General features: G+C 38.5%; 1 protein-coding gene across 3 annotated transcripts in view; it reads left to right on the top strand.

Moving 5' to 3' along the window:
• The window catches only part of LOC136864910 (transforming acidic coiled-coil-containing protein 3), a 232,925-nt gene that overhangs the window by 80,471 nt on the left and 129,810 nt on the right, over window positions 1-22,644 (top strand). For all 3 annotated transcript variants that reach the window (XM_068226474.1, XM_068226473.1, XM_067142318.2), the window contains exon 3: window positions 16,304-16,400. In XM_068226474.1, coding sequence (XP_068082575.1) covers window positions 16,347-16,400 — 54 coding nt within the window. In that variant the 5' untranslated portion in view covers window positions 16,304-16,346. The remainder of the gene's footprint in view (window positions 1-16,303; window positions 16,401-22,644) is intronic.

Genomic DNA, 22,644 nt, shown 5'->3' on the forward strand with positions numbered 1-22,644 from the left:
CAGCACATCACACACTGGCTGCAAAAAACCAGTTGTGTAGTGCGTTTATGCTAATGTTCTCTCTATATTCTGAATTGTCTTCAATACTATACGTAGGAAATCTGTCCTTCACTGAGAATTAAATATACTATAATCTTGAACTACACTTAGAAACTTTGTTTTGCATTTGCCCTGCTTATTGGTGACTGTAGCTCTGCTGTCTCCATTATATCTTGTTTTGGGCTGTGTAGGGGTGTAGACTTAATTTCTTCATATCGTGTTTAGTGTATCAGCCATTGTTGTGTAGATTGTCACTTGGGTTCTTTCTGGTGACTTCCAGCATGTGGTCCATTTTTGCAGTAGTTTCAGTTTCTGCTCACAGCACGTCCTAATTACCATAACCAACTTCTGCACAGATTTACTCCTGTATTAGCACAATGCTTAATCGTTTCCTTGTGTCTACTTTCAAAACGCTATCAAATCTGGTGGTGCCAGCTTACCTCTTGTAATATAAGGTTTCATGTCACTTTGAAGATGTGATAGTTCTCTCCTCCATATCTCGGTGAGCTAGACAGTCACTGTGTTGGCCACTGTTACAGCAGTATTGCCTCAACTAATAACGTAGACCCTTATCTGCACTGATGTAAAGCTAGCTGTTGAAAATGAACTAATTGATCTCTAATGCTTAACACAAAATGAACCAATATATTGGTGTCACAACAAAAGTAGAACAGAATATATGACTTGGGAACTTCGATTGCTGCTGGTAGCCAACTTATTGAAGAGGTGAAAGTCGGAGTTAAATTCAGTCTGAGCATCAACCTGACCGAGAAATGTGGGTCTACCGTTGAGTTCTATGAATATCATGAATGGAACATGGAACCAAGAATTCAATTCTCAAGGAGCTGTGAGTGAGAGACAGGCTCATGAAGATGATCAGTAGAGCCTTCCTGTGATACTTTGGTTATTTCAAGATGAATGGAAGCCTGGTTATTTCAAGATGAATGGAAGCCATGGAGAAGCTCTTAGTGGAAGGAAAGGTGACAGGAAAATATTTGAACCTGGAAGATTTATTGATCAGATGAGGATGCTGTTTGGGAAATCCGTGTACAAGTCTTCACAGGATCAGAGGGCTTGGTGAGAAATTGTCAATTACTGAAGTATTGCCACACCCTGTCAGGAGTATCGGGCAGGGCAGGAATGTCATCCTTAAGTATGTGAATGTATTTATCTTGTTAATGGGCTGATGACCTAGATGTTAGGCCCCTTAAAACAACAAGCATCATCAGCAACAAGCATCGTATCTTGTTAAGACATAAGGAAATCGGACAGTCTTATTTATTGTTACCATCACTCTGGGGTAGCTCAGCTAGTGGACCCCGTTGCTTCCTTCACCGTGATATTTTCAGTGTCTTAAACCAATCGCTTCAAGTTCAGTGGTCCTGCATGCTCATTTAGAAATAAGAATTACATTGCCCTTAACACGAATAAGCCACCCAGCCAGAAGTACAGTGCACAGCTCTGAAATAAACGTCATAAATGGAGCAGTGACTGAAATTTTCCTGCATAGTTTTCAGTAAAGCGTTCAAAATAATTGTACTCACCAAAAATTTGAGAACGAAGATTTTGTGTGATATGTCTTGAAATATTCGGATATATGTAGAGGCACTTCACACATTTTGGGGTCTCAGTACATTTATCTTTGCTTCCATATAATTGGATATGAGGCTTATGAACCTGGGATTTTAGAATACAGAGGACAAGGTGGGCTATCATTTCATCATCATTAGTGTCAAACCACTTGTCATTATCTATTCCTTCTTCCCTATCAGGGTCCAAAAATTTTTCCATAGTATAAAACTATTTCCCACACAGTGTGGGAAAATAACCGATCCATAAATACCAAAAACAGACAACTATAATACAGAATTATCTAAATATTTCTTTGTTGATTAGTATACCAGGCAAAGTATTCACTGGCATCTTGGAAGGGAGGGTGCAATCAGTCGTGGAGAGGAAGGTGGATGAAAACCAGTGTGGTTTCAGACCACAGAGAGGATGACAGGATCAGATTTTCAGTATACGCCAGGTAATTGAAAAATGCTACGAGAGGAATGTTTTGTAGATCTAGAGAGAGCTTATGATAGGGTACCGAGGGAAAAGATGTTCGCCATACTGGGGGACTATGGAATTAAAGCTAGATTGTTAAAATCAATCAAAGGTGTTTATGTTGACAATTGGGCTTTCTCAGTGAGAATTGATGGTAGAATGAGTTCTTGGTTCAGGGTACTTACAGGGGTTAAACAAGGCTGTAATCTTTCACCTTTGCTGTTCGTAGTTTACATGGATCATCTGCTGAAAGGTATAAAATGGCAGGGAGGGATTCAGGTAGGTGGAAATGTAGTAAGCAGTCTAGTCCTATGCTGACGACTTGGTCTTAATGGCAGATTGTGCCGAAAGCCTGCAGTCTAATATCTTGGAACTTGAAAATAGGTGCAATGAGTATGGTATGAAAATTAGCCTTTTGAAGACTAAATTGATGTCAGTAAGTAAGAAATTAATTCAACAGAATTGAATATCAGATTGGTGATACAAAGCTAGAACAGGTCGATAATTTCAAGTATTTAGGTTGTGTGTTCTCCCAGGATGGTAATACAGTAAGTGAGATTGAATCAAGGTGTAGTAAAGCTAATGCAGTGAGCTCGCAGTTGCGATCAACAGTATTCTGTAAAAAGGAAGTCAGCTCCTGGACAAAACTATCTTTACATCAGTCTGTTTGCAGACCAACTTTGCTTTACGGGAGCGAAAGCTGGGTGGACTCAGGATATCTTCTTATTCATAAGTTAGAAGTAACAGACATGAAAGTAGTGAGATTGATTGCTGGTACAAACAGGAGGGATCAGTGGCAGGAGGGTGCTCAGAATGAGGAGATGAAGGCTAATTTAGGAATGAACTTGATGGATGAAGCTGTACGCATAAACCGACTTCGGTGGTCGGGTCATGTGAGACGATTGGAGGAGGATAGGTTACCTAGGAGAATAATAGACTCTATTTTGGAGGGTAAGGGAAGTAGAGGTAGACCAAGACGACGATGGTTAGACTCGGTTTCTAACGATTCAAAGTTACGGGGTATAGAACTAAATGAGGCCACAGCACTAGTTACAAATAGAGGACTGTGGCAACGTTTAGTAAATTGACAGAGGTTTGTATACTGAACACTGAAAGGCATAATAGTCTATAATGATGATCTATGTAATGTATGTCTCCTCACACCTGTGGAGAGACTGTAAAGTGATGAATATTTGATTAGTTATTACTCTTACTAACCTGCACCCAGTCACAGTTTTGCTTTCGCACGCAGGGCTTTAGGTAAGATTTCAGTCACTAGTATCACATGGAGTGTGTCTTTCTCTCAATATCTATTCTTCAGTATTGTTGTAATCACAATTGCTATTCTATGAATCACTGTCTAAAACACTTTCAATCAAGTCAGCAATATCATTGTTGTCACTGGCATTTACTATGCCTGGAGGCATGGTTGGGAGACCGACTGACTGAGATGTGATGAAATATTTGTGTTTCAGAGGTTACAATTGGTCAGTAAATTGTGGTACAAGTTCTCAGAAGGAGAGCTGACAAGCCACATTCCTGTTCTATTCATAGAAATTCACAAAAGGGAAAAACTTGCAAGGGTGATAAGAATACAAGCTGGTACATAAGACTCGGTGTGTGAATGTCTCTTCATTTGAGTTGAAGGCCTGGCCAATGCTTGCATAAACATCACATCAAGTGAGTCAAGTGGGTTAAGAACATAAACAGTCCAAAATCTGAGTCTAGTGAATGTGCAAGTTTTAATACTTACATGAAAACATTTGGAGAGGAATAATTTAGTGCTGACAGAAAAAAAAAAAAAAACCTTTTTGTAAAATGTGCTAAGATGAAGTAATGGCAGGGAAACTATCTGGTGTACAACAGCACTGCTATGCAGTGAAATATAAAAACGGCAGCATCTATCGCAAACTGCTCAGCACAACAGACAGCTTTTGCTGAGTGCGGCTAAACCTTCCGTGTCTTCTAGTTTCTCATTTTTCTCAACAGATCTGTCTGAACTGATTGCATTTGCTAATACACAAAGTGAACAGTCAACTCTTCAGAAACTTTACACAACAGATGCAGCTCCAGACAAAGAAACACTGAGAAGAAAATATGTACCTTAGTGGAGATATACTTAGAGAAAGTAGTAGTACAAAGTGGGCAACAGTAGTAAGTGGGTGCTTGCAAGAGATGCATTGCATGTATAGTAGTCGGTACGCTATTGGACGACCATCCTGGAGGTTCTTTTTCCTTTTAAACTTCATTCTGAAGTTCTGCATAGAGCAAATCATTCAAAAATAAGTTCTTCTCGACAATGCTATGAACCTATTGTAGAATCGTGAAGTTAAGCGAGAACATGGTTTGTTAATAACTAATGCTATTTGCTTTACATCTCACCTACACAGATAAGTCTTATGGCAACAATGGGACAGGAAAAAGCCTAGGAATGGGAAGGAAGTGGCTGTGGCCTTAATTGACGTTCAGCCTCAGCATTTGCCTGGTGTGAAAATGGGAAACCACGGAAAACCATCTTCAGGGCTGCCGACAGTGGGGTTCGAACCTACTATTTCCGGATGCGAGCTCACAGCTGTGCGTTCCTAACCGCACGGCCAACTCACCCGGTAGTAACTAATGGTGTGCCATACATCACAAAAGCTGCTAAGAGAATTAGGCCTGTATCCTAAAATGGTCCACCTAACCTGCCTTGCTCTTTGCGTGAGTATAATTGCTGACAATGTGTATATATATTGGGACCTTTCCCATTAACTCCCATAGCTCGTGGGACCATGTGACAACACAAATTTACCCCGGCCGGGTTTGAACATATGGGACCACGTGCCACAGAAATCAACAGTCAAGGGACCTTTTCTGCCTAGTAACAAATGCCACCTCATTTGGATTGAGATAATTAATCCGAACACATTAGATGACAAATGCCCGTATGGCATAGCGAGGTCTACTGCTACCCTTCCGGTCCGAGATAGGAGCACAAGCCTCTCAAGGGCATGGTGCATCCGCGTATACGAACTAGAACCAACTTAAATCTAACTTACAGGCTTAAGATGAACGGAAGAGGTAAGGATGCAATTATCGGCACAGGTAAGCAAAAATGAAATTTTCTAAAGGTTTAATGAACTCTCATTGCAACATATCATTGACACTTTACAACCTTGGTTATTAAATTCATAATAATAATTCATAATAAAGCAACGGGAAACTAATTCCCCGCTGTCATTTAAGTACACTCACAATCCACACCTTCACAAGTGTCTCTATGTAGACTATTGAAATTACGGTGTCGAATTTATATGATAGAACAAATCACACATTTATTAATTAAGCACTTGAGTGTTACTTCATTTCCATCCAAACAAATCGGAGAAGGTTGAATTACCTTTCCAAAGTTTCACTTTGTATAACTTGTTTTGTTGATAATCAGCCCTATGTTTTTTTTTCAGCTGTTGAATACGACAAACATATACCTTTCACAATATCATAATAAAACACTTGACTATTTACAGTGATAAGCTACGACCTTGCGAATGTGAAATATTCCCCTGGGTTTGACTCCCAATTTACATGTTCTAAACACTGATTTACTCTGAGATTAGTCTTAGAGTGGCCGCCTAATTTAAATCTAGCACGATAGATTATATATATAAAAAATATATGAAATTAGGAAAACAATAAGCAAATTTTACGGAATTACAACATGATCCCACAAATAATAAAAGCGAACCGAATTCTGGTGTTTACGATCCACCTCATTTGATGAACCAACTGTACACGTCATAAGGGTCTAAACCCTTTCACTTAAACAAACTATCAATAGATTCTCATGAAATATAGCTTCAATAAATCAATAATTATCTAAACATCATGTTCACACACTTTTACCACCTGGAAAAGAAAAACACATATAACACAAATAATGGCTGCATTTTGTTTTATTATTGTACGTTGCTGTAGGACTAACAATTCTCATCATGCCTCAAGGTTTGAAGTAGTGACCTCGGTTCCTTCCATTATCAGGTATCCTGAAAAACAAAACCCTATCTACCGCTTCATTAGGGGTAACAATGAAATATTCCGACATTAATTTCGACATAGCTTGTTGCGAATGTGGTAATCAAGTAAAAATACATCTCCTACTAACAGAAGAACACAGTATCTGAAAAACCTTCATTTCCTTGCCGACCGGCATAGAGATCTCGACTCGCCTGTCTTTCTCTCAAAAGCTGCAACCCCTCGGGTCGCCTGCCATAAATTTCATGGGACAACGCCCTCCAGACGGGACAATAACCTATTTGAAACAAACTTCTCCACAAATTAACGCACTCTCAATGCATGGTCAGCGGCTCATTATATTAACGCAATAATACTGATGCACTTATAAACATGCTAAAATCAGCTCGGGCCTTCATCATATGCTATAAATATCTCTCAAAATCATGCCGCTATATCACTTCATATTTTCTCAACTTTACAGAAGGCCAGAGTTCAGACATCGTTCCTTTCACCGCAAAGTTAACCACAATTTCCACTTGCTCACAAGCTAAAATTTACTATTATCTCAAGCCAAAGAGATGAGAATGTGTACCCGTTATGAATTAAAACTACATTCAGTAAATCGGCATTTAATATCCAATCAAATAAGTTAACTTACTAAAAATAAAAATACAAAACAACAACAAACAAACAAAATTACACAGGGGCCTAGCTAATGTTAAGAGGGTGGATATTCAAACCTGGGCACAATGAACTCTTCACACACAGTAGATACAGCCACGTCTTAACCTAACATGCAATAAATTCTACCACTTTACATTAGAAATAGAGTGCTCTGACTATCCCACATTAAAAAATACTGTTCAAGGCAGTGGTGAAGACCCTACCGTCATATTATCCTGACTCATCTTGAATAGTCACTCAGGGGAACGCTACTTCATTAACTCACCAAAATTCAATACTCTCATCCCCCCTTTTCCTCCGACAGCACTCGTAAGCACAAATAATCCCAAAACATGCTCAGACAATTAAATAAATTGGGCCAAAAATACATGCAATTATTCTTATTTGTTTCCTTCCCGAATAACCTCAAGTAGTTAAATTATAAGGGATCCTACTGACCACTCTAAGTGAACTAATCTGACAATTCAATACTATAAATTATCTTAACCCTATCCTTACATTTCTACCTACTTACAAAGGGAATATTAGCATTACAAAGTCATAACTTGGTACTCAACAGGTTTTGATTGGTCCTCCATAATCCGAGTCCCAAGGGACCCGCAGGACGCGTCTACTCCATGTCGCTGAGGTGGGAGGTCACGGGTTCCAGACGTCCCTCAATGACTCTTGAATAATCCATGGACTTGGAGTTGTGAACAATTGAAAGATACTATTCATACTGATTTTCAGAGAGACTCCTTCTTCACACGTCACAGTCAAAATTCTCCTTTTATTGGTATGATTGCGATCTTTCGCAGAATGAAAGTTGCATATTTGTTAATTTGATACCGGACACAGCTAGACTACCTGTCAGACAAAGCTAGTACAGAAATCACGGTTTTGTCACTGCAATAGTTTATTAATCTGAATTAACATGACATTTGGTTCCTATATTTATTTTAAAACCCTGTCTCGTACGTCTGTTTCTCTGTACTTAACTACAATTACGCTGTCATTCAGTACGATAACTTAGTCCTATATTATATTATATTACACGGACTTTCGTGCTACCTTTTTACATATCTACCTTCACAAAATTTCAAATTACTCTCACACACCACGGACTCTCTGTCTACCACAGGAGATTAACTGAAGAATAGTTTTTCTGTCTGATATTCGGCACATCACACCGTCACAGTTTCGCGATGCGAACCTACGACGTAGTTCGCGTAATTACGAGGCGTGCGCGAACGATCCGTAATTCATACAGCACTTGCTCAGTTAAGTTCTCTACTGACAATTCGTATGAGAAATTATACATATTTGCACTCCCGTTTATATCTACATTTTCTACACAAAGAACAGGAAAGTCCGACCACAAAACAGCCGTCTGGTCACCTCATGGACTGCCTGTTGACTAACTAACCACCCTGAGAAGTGCAAGCATATATGGTCTCACATGGAGTGGGGGGGTTGGACAGAGGTACTGTCCTCTTCAACTTTGAGATCTCCAGATCCACTAAGTTTATGGAAATCAGCGATGCGGCAGATTCTATGGCTCGCCAATCACTAATACTAGATGTCATGCGAAATGCAAAACGATCAGTGGTTTAATAGTAATTCGGCCGTCTAAATCAAAGAGTCCATTGGGGAATCCCTATTGGCTGTCTGCTTCACAGCTAGCGTTAGGACACTACAGCAGCTTACGTAATTTCTTTGAGATGTAATTTCATAAATAATATTATGTTATTTTGATTTATAATTTTGTCAATGACCCAATATTCTTGCTGTTACTTCGACGTGTGCTTCATGTTTAATTTAATCGTTATTATCCCGAAAGTACTTCCACAATCACCTTCTCAAGTTGGCTCTACTGTGAGTCGGCGTTTGTTTTAGGGGCAGAGTCAACTAAATATATTTTTCCTCCTTGTCTTCCCTCGTCGTGCGCGCTCACTTCGGGGGATTTATAAGCCATAATCCGCGTGAGTTAGGCGCCAAGCTGGCGAAGATGTTACACAATATGATGAAACTGCGCTCCTGTCCTGACAAAGAAGCTCCAAGCATATACACTTCCCACATATTAATTTCCAAATAAATATTCAATTTGACGATACAGTCACAATATATATATGTATATTTGCAATTTGTTGTACATTGCACCGACCCAGACAGGTCTTATCACAACAATAGGATAAGGAAGGACTTTGAAGGATGCGGCGGTGGTCTTAATTAAGATGCAACACCAGCATATTTGCCTGGTGGGAAGCCGCTAAAAAATATCTTCTAGACTGCTGATAGATAGGGATCGAACCCACTCTCTCTTGAATGCAAGCTGGTAGCTACATAACCCAAACAACCTAGCCAATGTACTCGGTAGCTGCCAAGAAATGCAGCAATATTTTCTGACATTGACAAATTCATATCAAACGTGATGAAAATACCATGGTCATTAAGGCTTCACTAAGGGTGGCAAAGTTTAACACGTTGGGTGCCACGTGCCGCTATATGGCGTCACGGTGGTCTTCAAATTTGAGATGGCGTGGCGCCATATGGCGGCATAGTAGAGTGTCAGGCGATGCGCCGTAGATAATTAGCTGTGACATCTATGCGCGTAAAATTGGCACTACGTGAAGAGTAAACTTCAGGGTCTATTCCAGCTATGTATTTTTCTTGTGTACCACCATGTGGCGCCACGGTATTCTTACGAAATCACTGACTGGCCAGTGGTAATTGTCACAGGTGAAAGCGCACCAGGCATTGTTTATTCCTTGTTTACGTATGTATTATCACTCAGTTTGTGTAGTTGTGCAAAAATATAAAGAATGGAAGATATTGGTAATAATCTTAGTAGAAATGGTAAGCGACTTGCAAAGAAGAGAATTAGTGAAGTGGATATTTGTGAAGTACTGATGGATTCTTATGGAGAGGAAGATGTAAGTGTTGATGGCAGTGAATATAACGCTAGTGATGATGAGTGCAGTGACAGTGACAACATGACGGATGTATGGAGTGATGCGGAAAACGATGGCGATACTGATAGTGATATAGGTGGGGACGGTGCCGGTGCAAATGGTGTAGACAATCATGTGAACAATGATGTCTGGGGTCCTTGTGTAGGGGCACAGAAAGATATTCCGTTTACAAGCCAGGAGCATCTAAATCTTCAAATTTATACTTCTACAGCCACACCATATGAGTTTTACCGCCTGTTCCTAACAGACGAAGTTCTTGATATGATGGTACTACAAACTAATATCAATGCAAATCAAACACTAGCGTCTATGCATATTAAGCGGTCTAGTCGTTTGAAGGAGTGGGTAGATACTACAAAGGAGGAAATGATAGTTTTTATAGGTTTGAGATTGTGGATGGGTCTTGTAAGAATGCCTTCATTATCAAATTACTGGAGCCAGTTTTCTGTATATGGAAATAGTGCAGCTGGTAAGGCAATGCCAAGAAATCGTTTTCAGTTAATACTTCGGTTCTGGCACTTTGGTCCCAACGATGCTTCAGCTGGAAAGTTGCACAAGATACAGCCACTGTTAGATATAATGCATATGAACTTCAAGAGTGTCAAAACTCCAGGTGAAAACCTCGTAGTTGATGAATCAATGATTCTGTGGAGAGGTTGATTATCATTCCGGCAATTTATGCCTGGTAAGGCACACACCCTGAAAGAAAATCCTCTAGTACGTTAGGCCTAGCAAGTCAGTACAGGAGTACAATGCAGTTGCTTTCAAAATGAAAACAAGCCTCGGAAAGAAACATATTCTGAATGTTGACAATACTTCAAGTACTCTTGGAACTAATGACGACGTCATGTCCGATGTTCATTCAAGATGCACGAGAAGACCCGATCATAGAAACAAGCTTCGGATTGGAACCTTAAACGTTATGACTCTAACAGGAAAATGCAACGAAATCACGGATTTAATGAACCGTAGACATATTCACATCCTAGGGCTAAGTGAAACCAAATGGAAAGGTTGCAACACAAGAATGTTAGAGGACGGATATAAATTATACTGGAGTGGTAATCCTGCAGTGGCGAGGAATGGAGTTGGTTTTATACTCCATAAAGACATTGATAGTGTAACAGATGTCTCCTTCATCAATGAGAGATTAATCAAAGCTAAAATATACCTAAATGGAGAAACTCAAACTGTAATCCAAGTTTATGCTTCCCAGCAGGGTTGTAGCGATGACCAAAAAGCAAGCTTCCTAGAAAAACTAGAGGACATCATTGATGAAGAGAACATAATGATAATTGGGGATTTTAATGCCCAGGTAGGAACTGATAGGTCAGGTTATGAAGGCATTATTGGTCCATATGGATTTGGTAATAGAAATGAGGAGGGTGAACTTCTGCTTGATCTATGTACACGAAACCAACTCCTGGTGAAGAACTCGTGGTTTCAGAAACGGGATAGCCACAAGATAACGAGATACAGTTGGGACGGTCAGTATAGATCAGTGATAGACCTTATCACAGATAGGTCAAGTGGAGAAAAGGTGCATGATGTAAAAGTGATACCTAGTGAGAGCCTTGATAGTGACCATAGACTCCTCATTGCAGACCTAAAAGTCACCAAACCTATCATTAAAGTAGACAAGAAGAAAAAACCACGAATTAAAGACTGGAAATTGAAAGATGTGGAAGTCAAACAGCAGTTTCAAGAGGAAATCAGAGCTAAAATACCAATAACAGACACAAAGAAAGGTAATGAAGAATGGAATGATTTTAAGGAAAGTCTGGTTGGTAGTGCAGATAAAATATGTGGAAGAACAAGCAGAAGAGTGAGAGAGAAAAGAACATCTTGGTGGAATGATAAAGTGAAAGAAGCCATAATGAAAAGGAATAAAGCCAAAAAACTTCTTGATGTGGCTAAGTCTGACAGAAGAATCAACAGTGACCAAATAGACAACAATAAATTGGAAGAGATAGCAAAGGAATTTAGATACAGAAAGCTGGAAGTCAAGAGAATTGTACGGGAAGAAAAAGAGAAAAGTTGGAAAGAATTTACAACTAAACTGGAAGAAGACAGTAAAGGGAATATGAAAATGATATATGGAATAGTTAAAAGTAAAAGATCAGATAAAGAAGCAATTACAGCTCTGGAGACAGCAGATGGGAATATAGTTCGCAATATGAAAGATATCACGGATACAATGGGGCAGTATTTTGACAAGCTCCTAAATGGCCCTAAAGAGATCTCTCTTGAGGATGTAGGACAGAAAACAATAGAGGAGGATATCCCAATTACATGGACAGAAGTAGAGCAAGCTCTCCACAGGATGAGAAGTGGTAAGTCAGCAGGAGCTGATGAAATTACAGCTGACATGATTAAAGCTGCTGGTCCACCAGGAATACAGTGGCTGTATAGAGTTCTCAGAACAATATGGAAGGATAATGAAATACCTGAAGATTGGACAAAAGGGGTGATAGTTCCTATCTTTAAGAAAGGTAGTAGAAGGAAAAGTGAAAATTACAGAGGCATTACCCTCCTATCACACGGCCTTAAAATTATGGAGAAGATCATTGAAGCCAGAGTAAGGGATATACTAGAGCCTATCTTAGAAGAGGAACAACATGGCTTTAGGGCTGGAAGAAGCACAACAGATCTGATATTTGCTTTGAGGATGTTGGCAGAGAAACACTGGGAAAGAGGAAAAGACCTAATTATTGTGTTTATGGACCTTGAAAAGGCGTAGGATAATGTTCCTAGATCAACTATTTGGAAAAGTCTTAGAAAACTTGGTGTACCGGAGTACCTTATTAGGAAGATCCAAATGCTATATAGTAATTGTAAAAGCTGTGTCAGAATTGGAGATGGTCACTCTGAATGGTTCAATACAACCAAAGGAGTACAACAGGGAAGTGCCTTGTCACCACTTCTATTCATAGCAGTTATGGATACCATTTTAAAGGAACTAAAAGGAAAAGGTAATAAAGATCTTCAGGCTCTGGTGTTTGCAGATGATGTGGCAATATGGGATGAAACAGAGGAGGGAGTGCAAAATAATCTGAATGCATGGTGTAAGAAGTTTGATGATTATGGAATGAAATTGAACCCATCAAAAACAGTAGCATTAAAAATCAGCAGACATTATACAGAATGCAACATAAAAATACAGGACCACCAAGTTGAAGTAGTACACCAATTCAGTTATTTAGGAAGCGTAATCGCTAGTAATAACAGAGCTGAGATAGAAATAACAAACAGAGTAACCAAAGGCTCTAACTTTTACAGCATCGTTAGACACCTACTATGGGATCAGAAAGTCCCACAAAGAACAAAAATGACCCTGTACAAGTCATATTTCATTCCCATCCTTACATATTCTCTGGAAACCTGCACACTAACATCAAAGGATTATAGTAGGATTCAAGCCTGTGAAATGAAATTTCTTAGAACTGCCCTCCAAAAGACCCGACTTGATCATGTGAAAAATGATGAGATCCGATCTAACCTAGGTCTAAATGAATCGATGGAGGAAAGACTTAGGTCATCTAGACTTAAATGGTTTGGGCATGTTAAACGAATGAATAGCACAAGGTTACCATGTGCTTATTTGGAAAAGAGAATAACAGGTAGAAGACCAGCTGGAAGACCGAGAAGAAGATGGATGGACCAACTGAGGGAAGACGTGGAGAGAAGAGGATGGAATTGGGAATCTGTCTTGGACAACGAAATGTTTTTGAATAGGCAACTTTGGAAGACGCTCGTTTTCAAACACCCTACCCGGCTCGCTGGAAGGGCAAACCGATGATGATGATGATGAAGGCACACAGGTACGGTTAAACAATTTAAGCTGTGCGACGACACGGGCTACACCTACAAAACTAAAGTGTACTCTGGTAAAGGTACCTTGAATGCTCAGAATACATTGAGTATGGCTACTCAAGTTGTAATGCAACTTTTGGACCCGTATCTGAACAGTGGTCGCTTTCTCTGCACTGATAATTATTACTCATCAATTGAGTTAGCTGAGGTGCTACTGGATCGTAAGACACATTTTATTGGCACACTTAGGAAAAATCGAAAAGGTTTTCCAAAGGATGTTGTAAATGCAAAGCTTAAAAAGGGAGAACTCATTGCAGTGGAGAATGGAAATGGATTGACAGTGATGAAGTGGAGAGATCAAAGGGACGTGCTGATTATATTAACCAAATGTTCTAATGATGTAATTGCTACGGGCAAAAAGAACAGGAAACACGAAGATGTGGTTAAGCCGAAAATGGTAATAACGTACAATAAAATGAAAGGAGGAATAGATATTGCAGACACACTTTCTTCGTATCACACTGCAATGAGGAAAACCATCCGATGGTACCACAAAGTTGCAGATGACATTCTTTTTGGTACTGCCATTGTAAATGCACTGCTTCTGTACAATAAGATACGGGTTACAGGACATTGGAAAATGTCTCTTGCGGGGTTTCGAAGGAACGTGGTCAACACTCTACTTTGTCTAACGACCCTGTTAGACGCACTCCTAAGAGAGAGAACCACTACCTTGGGGAAGCCAACAAGACGGAAGGACAGGAAAGTATCAGGTAAATGTTATCAAATTCAACATTATTGCACTTCCGAAAGATGTCAATACTAATTATAAAATTATTTTTTATTTCTTCCTTTCAATATTGCAGCAAAGCTCGAGGCCGGTGTCGAAGCTGCTATCAGCAACTATGCAAGGTCAGGGCAGAACGGCTGCTGCTTCTGCCGCAAAACGGGTGTCAACTGTCTGCACAACCTGTCCTGACACACCTTTCCTTTGTCTGAAGTGCTTTGAATCATTTCACAACAAAGAGTGACTGAAGGTTAATTGTTGTTTAAAGACTAATGCTTATGTTGCAATGCGAGTGTCACTGCCTGCCAATCGTGCCGAGACTCATATTTTCATTGTTTTGAGTTATCAGAAAACTGTTCACAATATGTAATGTAATATAAGTAGTTGTTTTGCATTTTACTAGGTTTTCATAAATATAGCATTAATTTGAATTAGCAAATAAATCTTCCGTATTTGAAATTCGTATTGCACATTCCATGTAAAAAAATTCTGTGATGCCATATGGCGTTACGCTATATTTTATCTTTCGTAAAAATTGATGTGGCACCATATGGCGTCACACATGACCTTGGTATGGTGAGATAAAATTTACTTAGTACATCATATAAATACATCCCATTATTATATAAACAGCTTACAATGCGTACAGTTGCTTTGGAACCAGCGGAATACTATTCAAAACAATGCCTGGCACCAATGGAATAGTGTGCTACAATCGGCTCGGCACTCAACCTGTTAAAGAACATGTGCCTTTGCTCCCTCTTCCTCCCCAGCCAATACTTACTCCACCGAGGAGTAGAGTATTATTGCGAGAACTGCGAAGTTCTGAGAGAAATTGTTTTCACTTTTACAGTAGTGATGTGTCCTCTATATAAATTGTTCAGGAATTGTTTTGTGAAGAGAAAACTGTTCAAAGTGTTAGTGGAAATACCTGATATGCTACAACGTGCAAAATCGCTGAAATATTACGGGGCACTCCAAATGACATGAATGACGATGAACCTTGTCTAAGCTGCATTGACTAGACTGTATTTAAATACACATCCGTTACATTGTGCAAAGTTGACAGGAGCTCATCTCAATACATGGAAGTACTGTACTTGACAGCTGGAAAAGATTCCTTTTTGAGAATTCGAAGATGCACATGTAACACGTGGGACGAATTTAAAACTTTTTCTGTTCTGAATTGCCACGTTTATATGTGATCAGAGTAGAATAATGTAATATGCTGTTTCTTGCAAACTGCTTGCAACATTCCACAATAAAAACTAAACGAAAATATTTTTACCATTATTAGATTGGTATATTAGTGTAGTAAAGTTTTACAGGTTTAAATGTAGAATTATTAATAAAGTTTTGGTAAATTATTAACACTTCTCTTTAGAAAGCCTATTAGGTGAAATTGTACCCTTTTTGGATTATATTTCAGAATTTTTAGAATGTATCTGCCTGCATATTTCTTGTTTTTTTCAGTCCTGAACATCGAAACACCAATGAAATGTAGAATAATGTTGACCCAGAGTTTATAGATATTGTATTGAATGAATTATAGATTAAACAAATGGGTTGTAGATGTTTAAACATACAAGTGTAATTTTTTTAAAATATTGTAGATTCAGTTTAATTTTGTTAAGGTGACCCTTCGCTATAAGAAAATGGTTAGTACATTTTAATAATCTGTTACTGCCTTTCTGTCCGCCTCCTTAGCGTAACGATTAGTGCTATTAGCTGCCGTCCTTGGAGGCCCAGTTTCGATTCCCGGTACTGTCAGAAATTTAGGAATGGCAAGAGGGCTTGTATGTGGTTGAAATGGTACATGCAGCTCACCTCTAATGGGGGTGTGCCTGAAAAGAGCTGCACTACCTCAAGATGAGGACACAAGTTTACTTTACTGCCTTTCTTTCTTCCTTTCTTATTTTTTCGTTGTGAAAGTTCATTGACAATATGAATGGAATTTGTATATCACACTTATTTTTTTCTTTCACAGGGAGCAGATTTTTTCTGTGGCTGCAGCTGATGATCAGGAAGTTATGAACAGACGGTCTGCTTCATCTATTCCAAAGGAGCTATTTCCTGTTAAGAAGGTAGTATGTAGTAGTGTGCTTTTTACTTCAGTTGGTAATTACATTGTAAATTTTTTTGTCATACCTAGTCAGTTTATGTACTGAGGTTATAAATTAATTGGACAATACAATGATATATTTATTCTCATAATTCTTACCATCACCTGTTTTTCTCAGTTTAAATTAGGGAATTTTTTTTTCTTCTTCATATTTTTGAGCACCCGTTTTCTCAAGCATTTCATGTGCACTTTCATGAGTATTGCAAAATGTAGGTGTCAAATAGCAACCTTTCTGTTTGAGAATTCTTGTACAGTAGAACCCCTTTTTAACGTATCTCAGAGAGATTTGATATTTCTTCCTTAAGAAGGGGTTTTCCTTAAAAGAGGTTCCAGAGAAAATGGGCTATATATCACAAGAAATAATTCCATTTATATTTTTAACTAATGTAATGTCAAGAGATAATAAATGAAAGTGTTAGAAATACTAAAATGTCATATTAACACAAGAATGACAGAAAATATCAGCAAAACAGCAGAAATAACAAATTCCTTAGTGGACCGTTGGGAGCACTACCTGCAGTAAGTAAAAGAGAAATAAGTATTACTGATTTATGAAAAATAGACCATGAGAACTGTGAGAATAAGCATACTAATTTTTGCTTTCTGAAATAGTCCAGTTCAGTATTTTGCTTCCTTTTGTCCAGATGTCTCATGGAAAAAAGTTTTCTCTCGGTTTGGTTGAGGCTGTTGATGACATCTTCATCAACATTGGAGGAGGAGAAGCACCAGCAGACAATTTCAGTACCTCCACTGCTGCCCCAAAATTTGGTTCTGCTGGATCCCCTTCTTCTTCCACTTCAGTATTTTGTCTTTTTGCATCATCACAAAGGTCTCCAACATCCATCTGTGGTGCTGAGGTTAAGATATCATCATCGCAAGTAACAAATTCTTTGAATGTTGTGGCACTCAAGTCGTTTAATACAACTCCCCGCCCCAATCTCGCCCAATGTCATCAGTAGCATCATCTTCATTTAAAAGGTCTGAAAAGGCACAAAAAACTGCATGGCCAAAGCAGTTTTAAGTGTCTTTCGAGGAAAGAAAATCACTCGGTGAACCAGGGCCTTCCTGTACTTCTCCTTCATAGAATGAATAATGCCAAGGTCCAAAGGCTGCAGGTGACTAGTGCATTTAGGAAGAAAGATGTATCTGAAGGATGAGCAGGACATCTATCACCAGCACTGTTTTCTTTCCTGCCAATCCCATCTTAGCATCCAAGTTCGTAAAAATTTTAGAAATATCTCCGATGTCAACCATGCATTTTTGTTAAAATCATATTTACACGGACTGTACGGGTGCTCTTGAAACATCTTGGATTCTTAAATTTTCCAATTATTAGTGGGGTAATTTTTCACTCCCATCACTGTTAACACATAACAACGCTGTCATTTTTTCTTCACTTTTTTTTTTCTTCGTGGCATTTTTCTGCGTGAAGAGCACATGTCTTAGACGGGACCAAATTGTAAAACACTCCCATTTCATCTGCATTAAAAACATCCTTAGCTTCATATCCTTCAAGAAGTTGAGGCAACGTATACAGTTCGCAACTGTATTGTCATTAACTTTCGCACTCTCGCCGTACATGTTTTGGAGCAAAGATTGTGCCGTTTTTTAAAACGATCAAACCAGCCATTCGAAGAATTTATATCGACCAAACCCAGCTTAAGTTAGATTTCTCGAGGTTTTTGTTTAAGTATGTTCCCGTCATTTGGAGCGTTCTCACACCTTTTTCCCTCAAACCATTTCATTAAAATGTTGTCAAGTTCCTTGTACGGCCAAGAATCATTATTCTTCTGTATTTTTTCCCCAGAACCGCACTCCACTTCCTCAGTCAGAAGAGCTTCCTTCTGTTTCGTGATGCTAAACAGCGTAGAGGGTGCCAAGTCATATTTGTTTGCTATCTGTGACAAAGGTACTTGGCTATCCCTTTCAGCATCAGTAATGATGTTGATCATTTGGTGAAGAGTCAGCTTCTTACGTTTAGCAGGTATAATAAATCTAGTCTGCTGTAACTCGCAGTACAACTCTTACCACAGACACAAATGTAACTCGTAACACAACTTGCAACGCAGGAACAAAAACAGTGAATGAGGCTGGGAATATTCTTCAGTCTCCACCCTCGGCATGATTCCTGAGCAGCTACTGGTATTGCCTATCCGATGTAACAGCGCTATGGCAGCTGACCTCACTGGAGACATAACCACTGAACTATCGTTATTGAAGATTCTCCTTTTTCAGATAATCAGTGGACATGATATTTAATTTCGTTATGGGATTATTTGTACATTTCTTAAACTTATGGTTACCAGGCGAGTTGGCCGTGCAGTTAGGGGCCCGCGGCGGTGAGCTTGCATCCGGGAGATAGTGGGTTCAAATCCCACTGTCAGCAGCCCTGAAGATGGTTTTTCCGTGGTTTCCCATTTTCACACCAGGCAAATGCTGGGGCTATAACTTAATTACCAACTCCTAGACCTTTCCTATCCCATTATCGCCATAAGACCTAGCTGTGTCGGTCCAACGTAAAGCCACTAGCAAAAAAAACTTATGGTTATTATTAATTGCCATTATTATGGATGCTGTAAAATATGACAGTATAAATCTTGCAGGCTTGATGTACAATGTGAATTTCATAATTTGTATGGATATTTGAAGGTCAACTAGCGACCCATCCGGACTAAAATGGTCCTAACACCCGAATCGTTCGTGCAAATTATGTACTTTAAAGATTGTTTTAATCTTTAATGAGTCCTAGAGGAGGTTGAACACTTTTTGTGGATGTTAAATTTTGGAAAAATCTTTAATTTATGTACTTATTTATGTGAAAAGTGATTTTCTTACTGCCGACTATGAACTAAAATCGCTCTAAAGGGCAAATGGTTAGAGATAAGTATTATGCCCTCGCAGACTTTTTTGTTGAGCTTGAACAGCTCTACATTTCGTATGCTTACACTTGAGGTCTATCGATGACGGTTCAGGCAGCGTAAGCCATGGAAGACACGACTTTCTACTTGTTCACTATCAAAGGGTAGGAAGGGTCCACCTATGCAATACTATTAGTTTGTATATTTTCTTATAAAACTGGGACTAGTTTCGAACCCATATATATTGGGTCATCTTCAGCCACACTCCAATTGGAAGACATAAGCAACATATATAACTAATAATGATATAAACACTGATATGACACACTTTATAGTCTTAAACACTTTAAACTAAATAACACATCAAAAATGTTGTGGTTGATGGCGAACTATTTTGTCATTTCTACAGCAGCTATTGTTTTTGAGTTGATCTGGGAGGTGGTATCCTTTTTTGTGTAGACGAGCAACTTGATTGATATTCATGTTTGCTCAATAGTAATATGGGTCAAGACTTATGTAGCTTTAAGGGGAACATCGTACTTTTAATAGGTTTTCCTTATTATCAATGTAGTGATCTACCGTTTAATTAATTTGGAGGTGAATGTCCCTATGCTGTTCATAAGTTACGTGCACTTGATACAGATACCAACACCACTTCATCAATGGTTTAAATTATATCAGTGTTTACACAGAAAAAGATACCAACTCCCAGATCAACTCAAAAACGATAACTGCTGTAGAAACGACAAAATAGTTCGCCATCAACCACAACATTTTTGATGTGTTATTTAGTTTAAAGTGTAGATATGTTATTTCAGACTTCATCAATAGTTTAAATTAAGACTATAAATTGTGTCATATCAGTGTTTATATCATTATTGGTTATATATGTTGCTTATGTCTTCCAATTGGAGTGTGGCTGAAGATGACCCAATATATATGGGGTTGAAACTAGTCTCAGTTTTATAAGACAATGTACAAACTAATAGTATTGAAAAGGTGGACTCTTGCTACCATTTGATAGTGATCAATTGTCAATACGGACCATAACAAAATTCATAACTTATGATTTCTACTTGTTCCGTAATTTTTTCTAGAATACATTTTCATCTTGTTTAATATCCATAGCAATTTTCAGTTTCTAATTCCTTTTAATCTTCTGAAACATATCTTTCACTGTAAATAACGTGAAGTTTGCAAGAGGCTTTCCGCCTAATTGTTTATATTTCATGAAGTTATGGCTCTAGGCCATACAGCTAGTCTTGCCGGAAACTGCACTTTGCTCCCATACAGCCGTCGTTCCAGTACTACCTACAGTTCAATGAACATTACTAACCAACAGCATCTAGCTTGACGGTGACTGCTGCTTACCGATAGTAGTGATTTCCAGAGACCGCGCTAATTTATCACGGTTCCACACATCGCTAAAGGAACGTTTTTATTTAGCACGTTTACTTTGGACTGAGATTACATGAAAAAGGAAGTTAATCAACATTTAAACCAAGTTTAGGAAAATGTATCTTATCACAAGTTTTCGTTACAACAGGATGTGCGATCGTAATTTATGCGAAATATATTCCTTAAAAAGCTGACTTTTCCTTATATCGGGATTTGTTAGATTTGGCTGGGTCTTACGAAAATCTTCGTTAAAAGTGGAATTCCTTAAAAGCGGGCACGTTGAAACGGGATTCTACTGTATTTTTAAATTTCAGTGCTAGACTGGTTCAGTGTGTAAGTCTGCACTGACCCTTACACAGTAACTCTCTTTGTAGTTCATTATGAGCATGGGTGGTTGGGTGGACGGACGGACGAACGGATTAGTTTAAATTTTGCCGTGAAGAAATTAGTTGATCTGGAACAAATTGAGTCCTGTGAGAGTAACATGTATATACTGTATTTACTCGCGTTTAAGACCCCCTTTTTTCCACTTTAACAACCAAAAATAGTAAAGGGGGGCCTAATATGTGATAGTCAAATTTCATGCAGTGAACACATGCTATAAAGGCTATAAAGAGCTATAAATTATACATGTAAACATTCTACACTATTGTTTAACAAACTTATGAATGTATTTGAGTTTTATTGGCTATATTTGTTGGAAGGCAATATTTCTAAATGTAAAAAGACAATAAATGCTGAACATGACTTTTAGGCCTACATATAAAGTAAATATAGTCAGTTTTAGTTACTCATATCATGTCATTCATTTCATCTCATTAATTCCTCTGATTAGCCTGACGTCAGGAAGGGCATACAGTCATCAAAACTCGCTACGAAGATACGTCTCGCTTCATACTCGACCCCGTACAGAAAAGGAATAAGGGTATCATATTATCATACTATGAAATATTGATACAAAACAACTTAATCACAAGTCATTTGTCTCTGTCAGTTGAGCAGTAGTTCTACCACACAGTTAATCTGAGTAAACCTAATCGCTGCTTTCATTTGAATTATCGTCTTTTGCCGCCAACTTTTCTGCTACCTGCATGTCGTCATTCCAAATGACGTCATCTTCACTGCCATCTTGACAGCCATGAATCGAGAGCATTCGAGTTTCCATCTTTTTTTGAAACTTTCAAAAATAGTTTCCTTCCTGACTAGAGAGTCCAAAATGTGAGAATCTATTCCCTAGTGGTTTATGCGTAGCAAAAGCCACTCCATCTGAATAAAGCCGTGCTGTAAAAAGTGTGCCAAATGACCAGCTGATAACTAGCGTATGTTGAGTGTTGTACTTCCGAATGTAATACATAGTGACTAGAAGTGTTCTTTGGGTAACTGCTGCTGTTGAAAGTCAAACCCTTATTAGTAAGTATATTTCAAGTGCCCGCATAATGCCAGATGTTTCTAAATAACAGGAAAGTTTGCCGCTTTTATGGATATCTACAGGTAGGGCAATGATGCGTTTTATTATCATAATGTTTAATTTCTTACAATCGTTGTCTCCATTTTTTTATTAACGCATAGTGTGTTTTGTTTAGCATCTCCGAAAATCATTAAGTGGGGACGTAAAATAATAATAATAATTATTATTATTATTATTATTTGTGAGGTACGTTGGCGAGTAAAACAATCGTTATGACTGGATTGTTTTAATCACGTTTTAAACCTACTTCTCTCGAAAGAAAACTATCCCTATTGGCCCGAGTTACAAGATATTAAACGATCACTTTGTTAATGATCTCATCTGCTATATTAATAGCAACAACTGTGAATATTGCTTAACTGGAGTAAACTTGTTTCCACATTCCGAGGTGGTGCAGCTCTTTTTAGACAGGCCTCCAGTGGAAGAGAATTGCTTGTACCTTTTTTACCGCAGATCAATCCGGCTCCATGGCTAAATGGTTA

The sequence above is a fragment of the Anabrus simplex genome, chromosome 2 (assembly GCF_040414725.1).
Source record: "Anabrus simplex isolate iqAnaSimp1 chromosome 2, ASM4041472v1, whole genome shotgun sequence".
Taxonomy (NCBI): domain Eukaryota; kingdom Metazoa; phylum Arthropoda; class Insecta; order Orthoptera; family Tettigoniidae; genus Anabrus; species Anabrus simplex.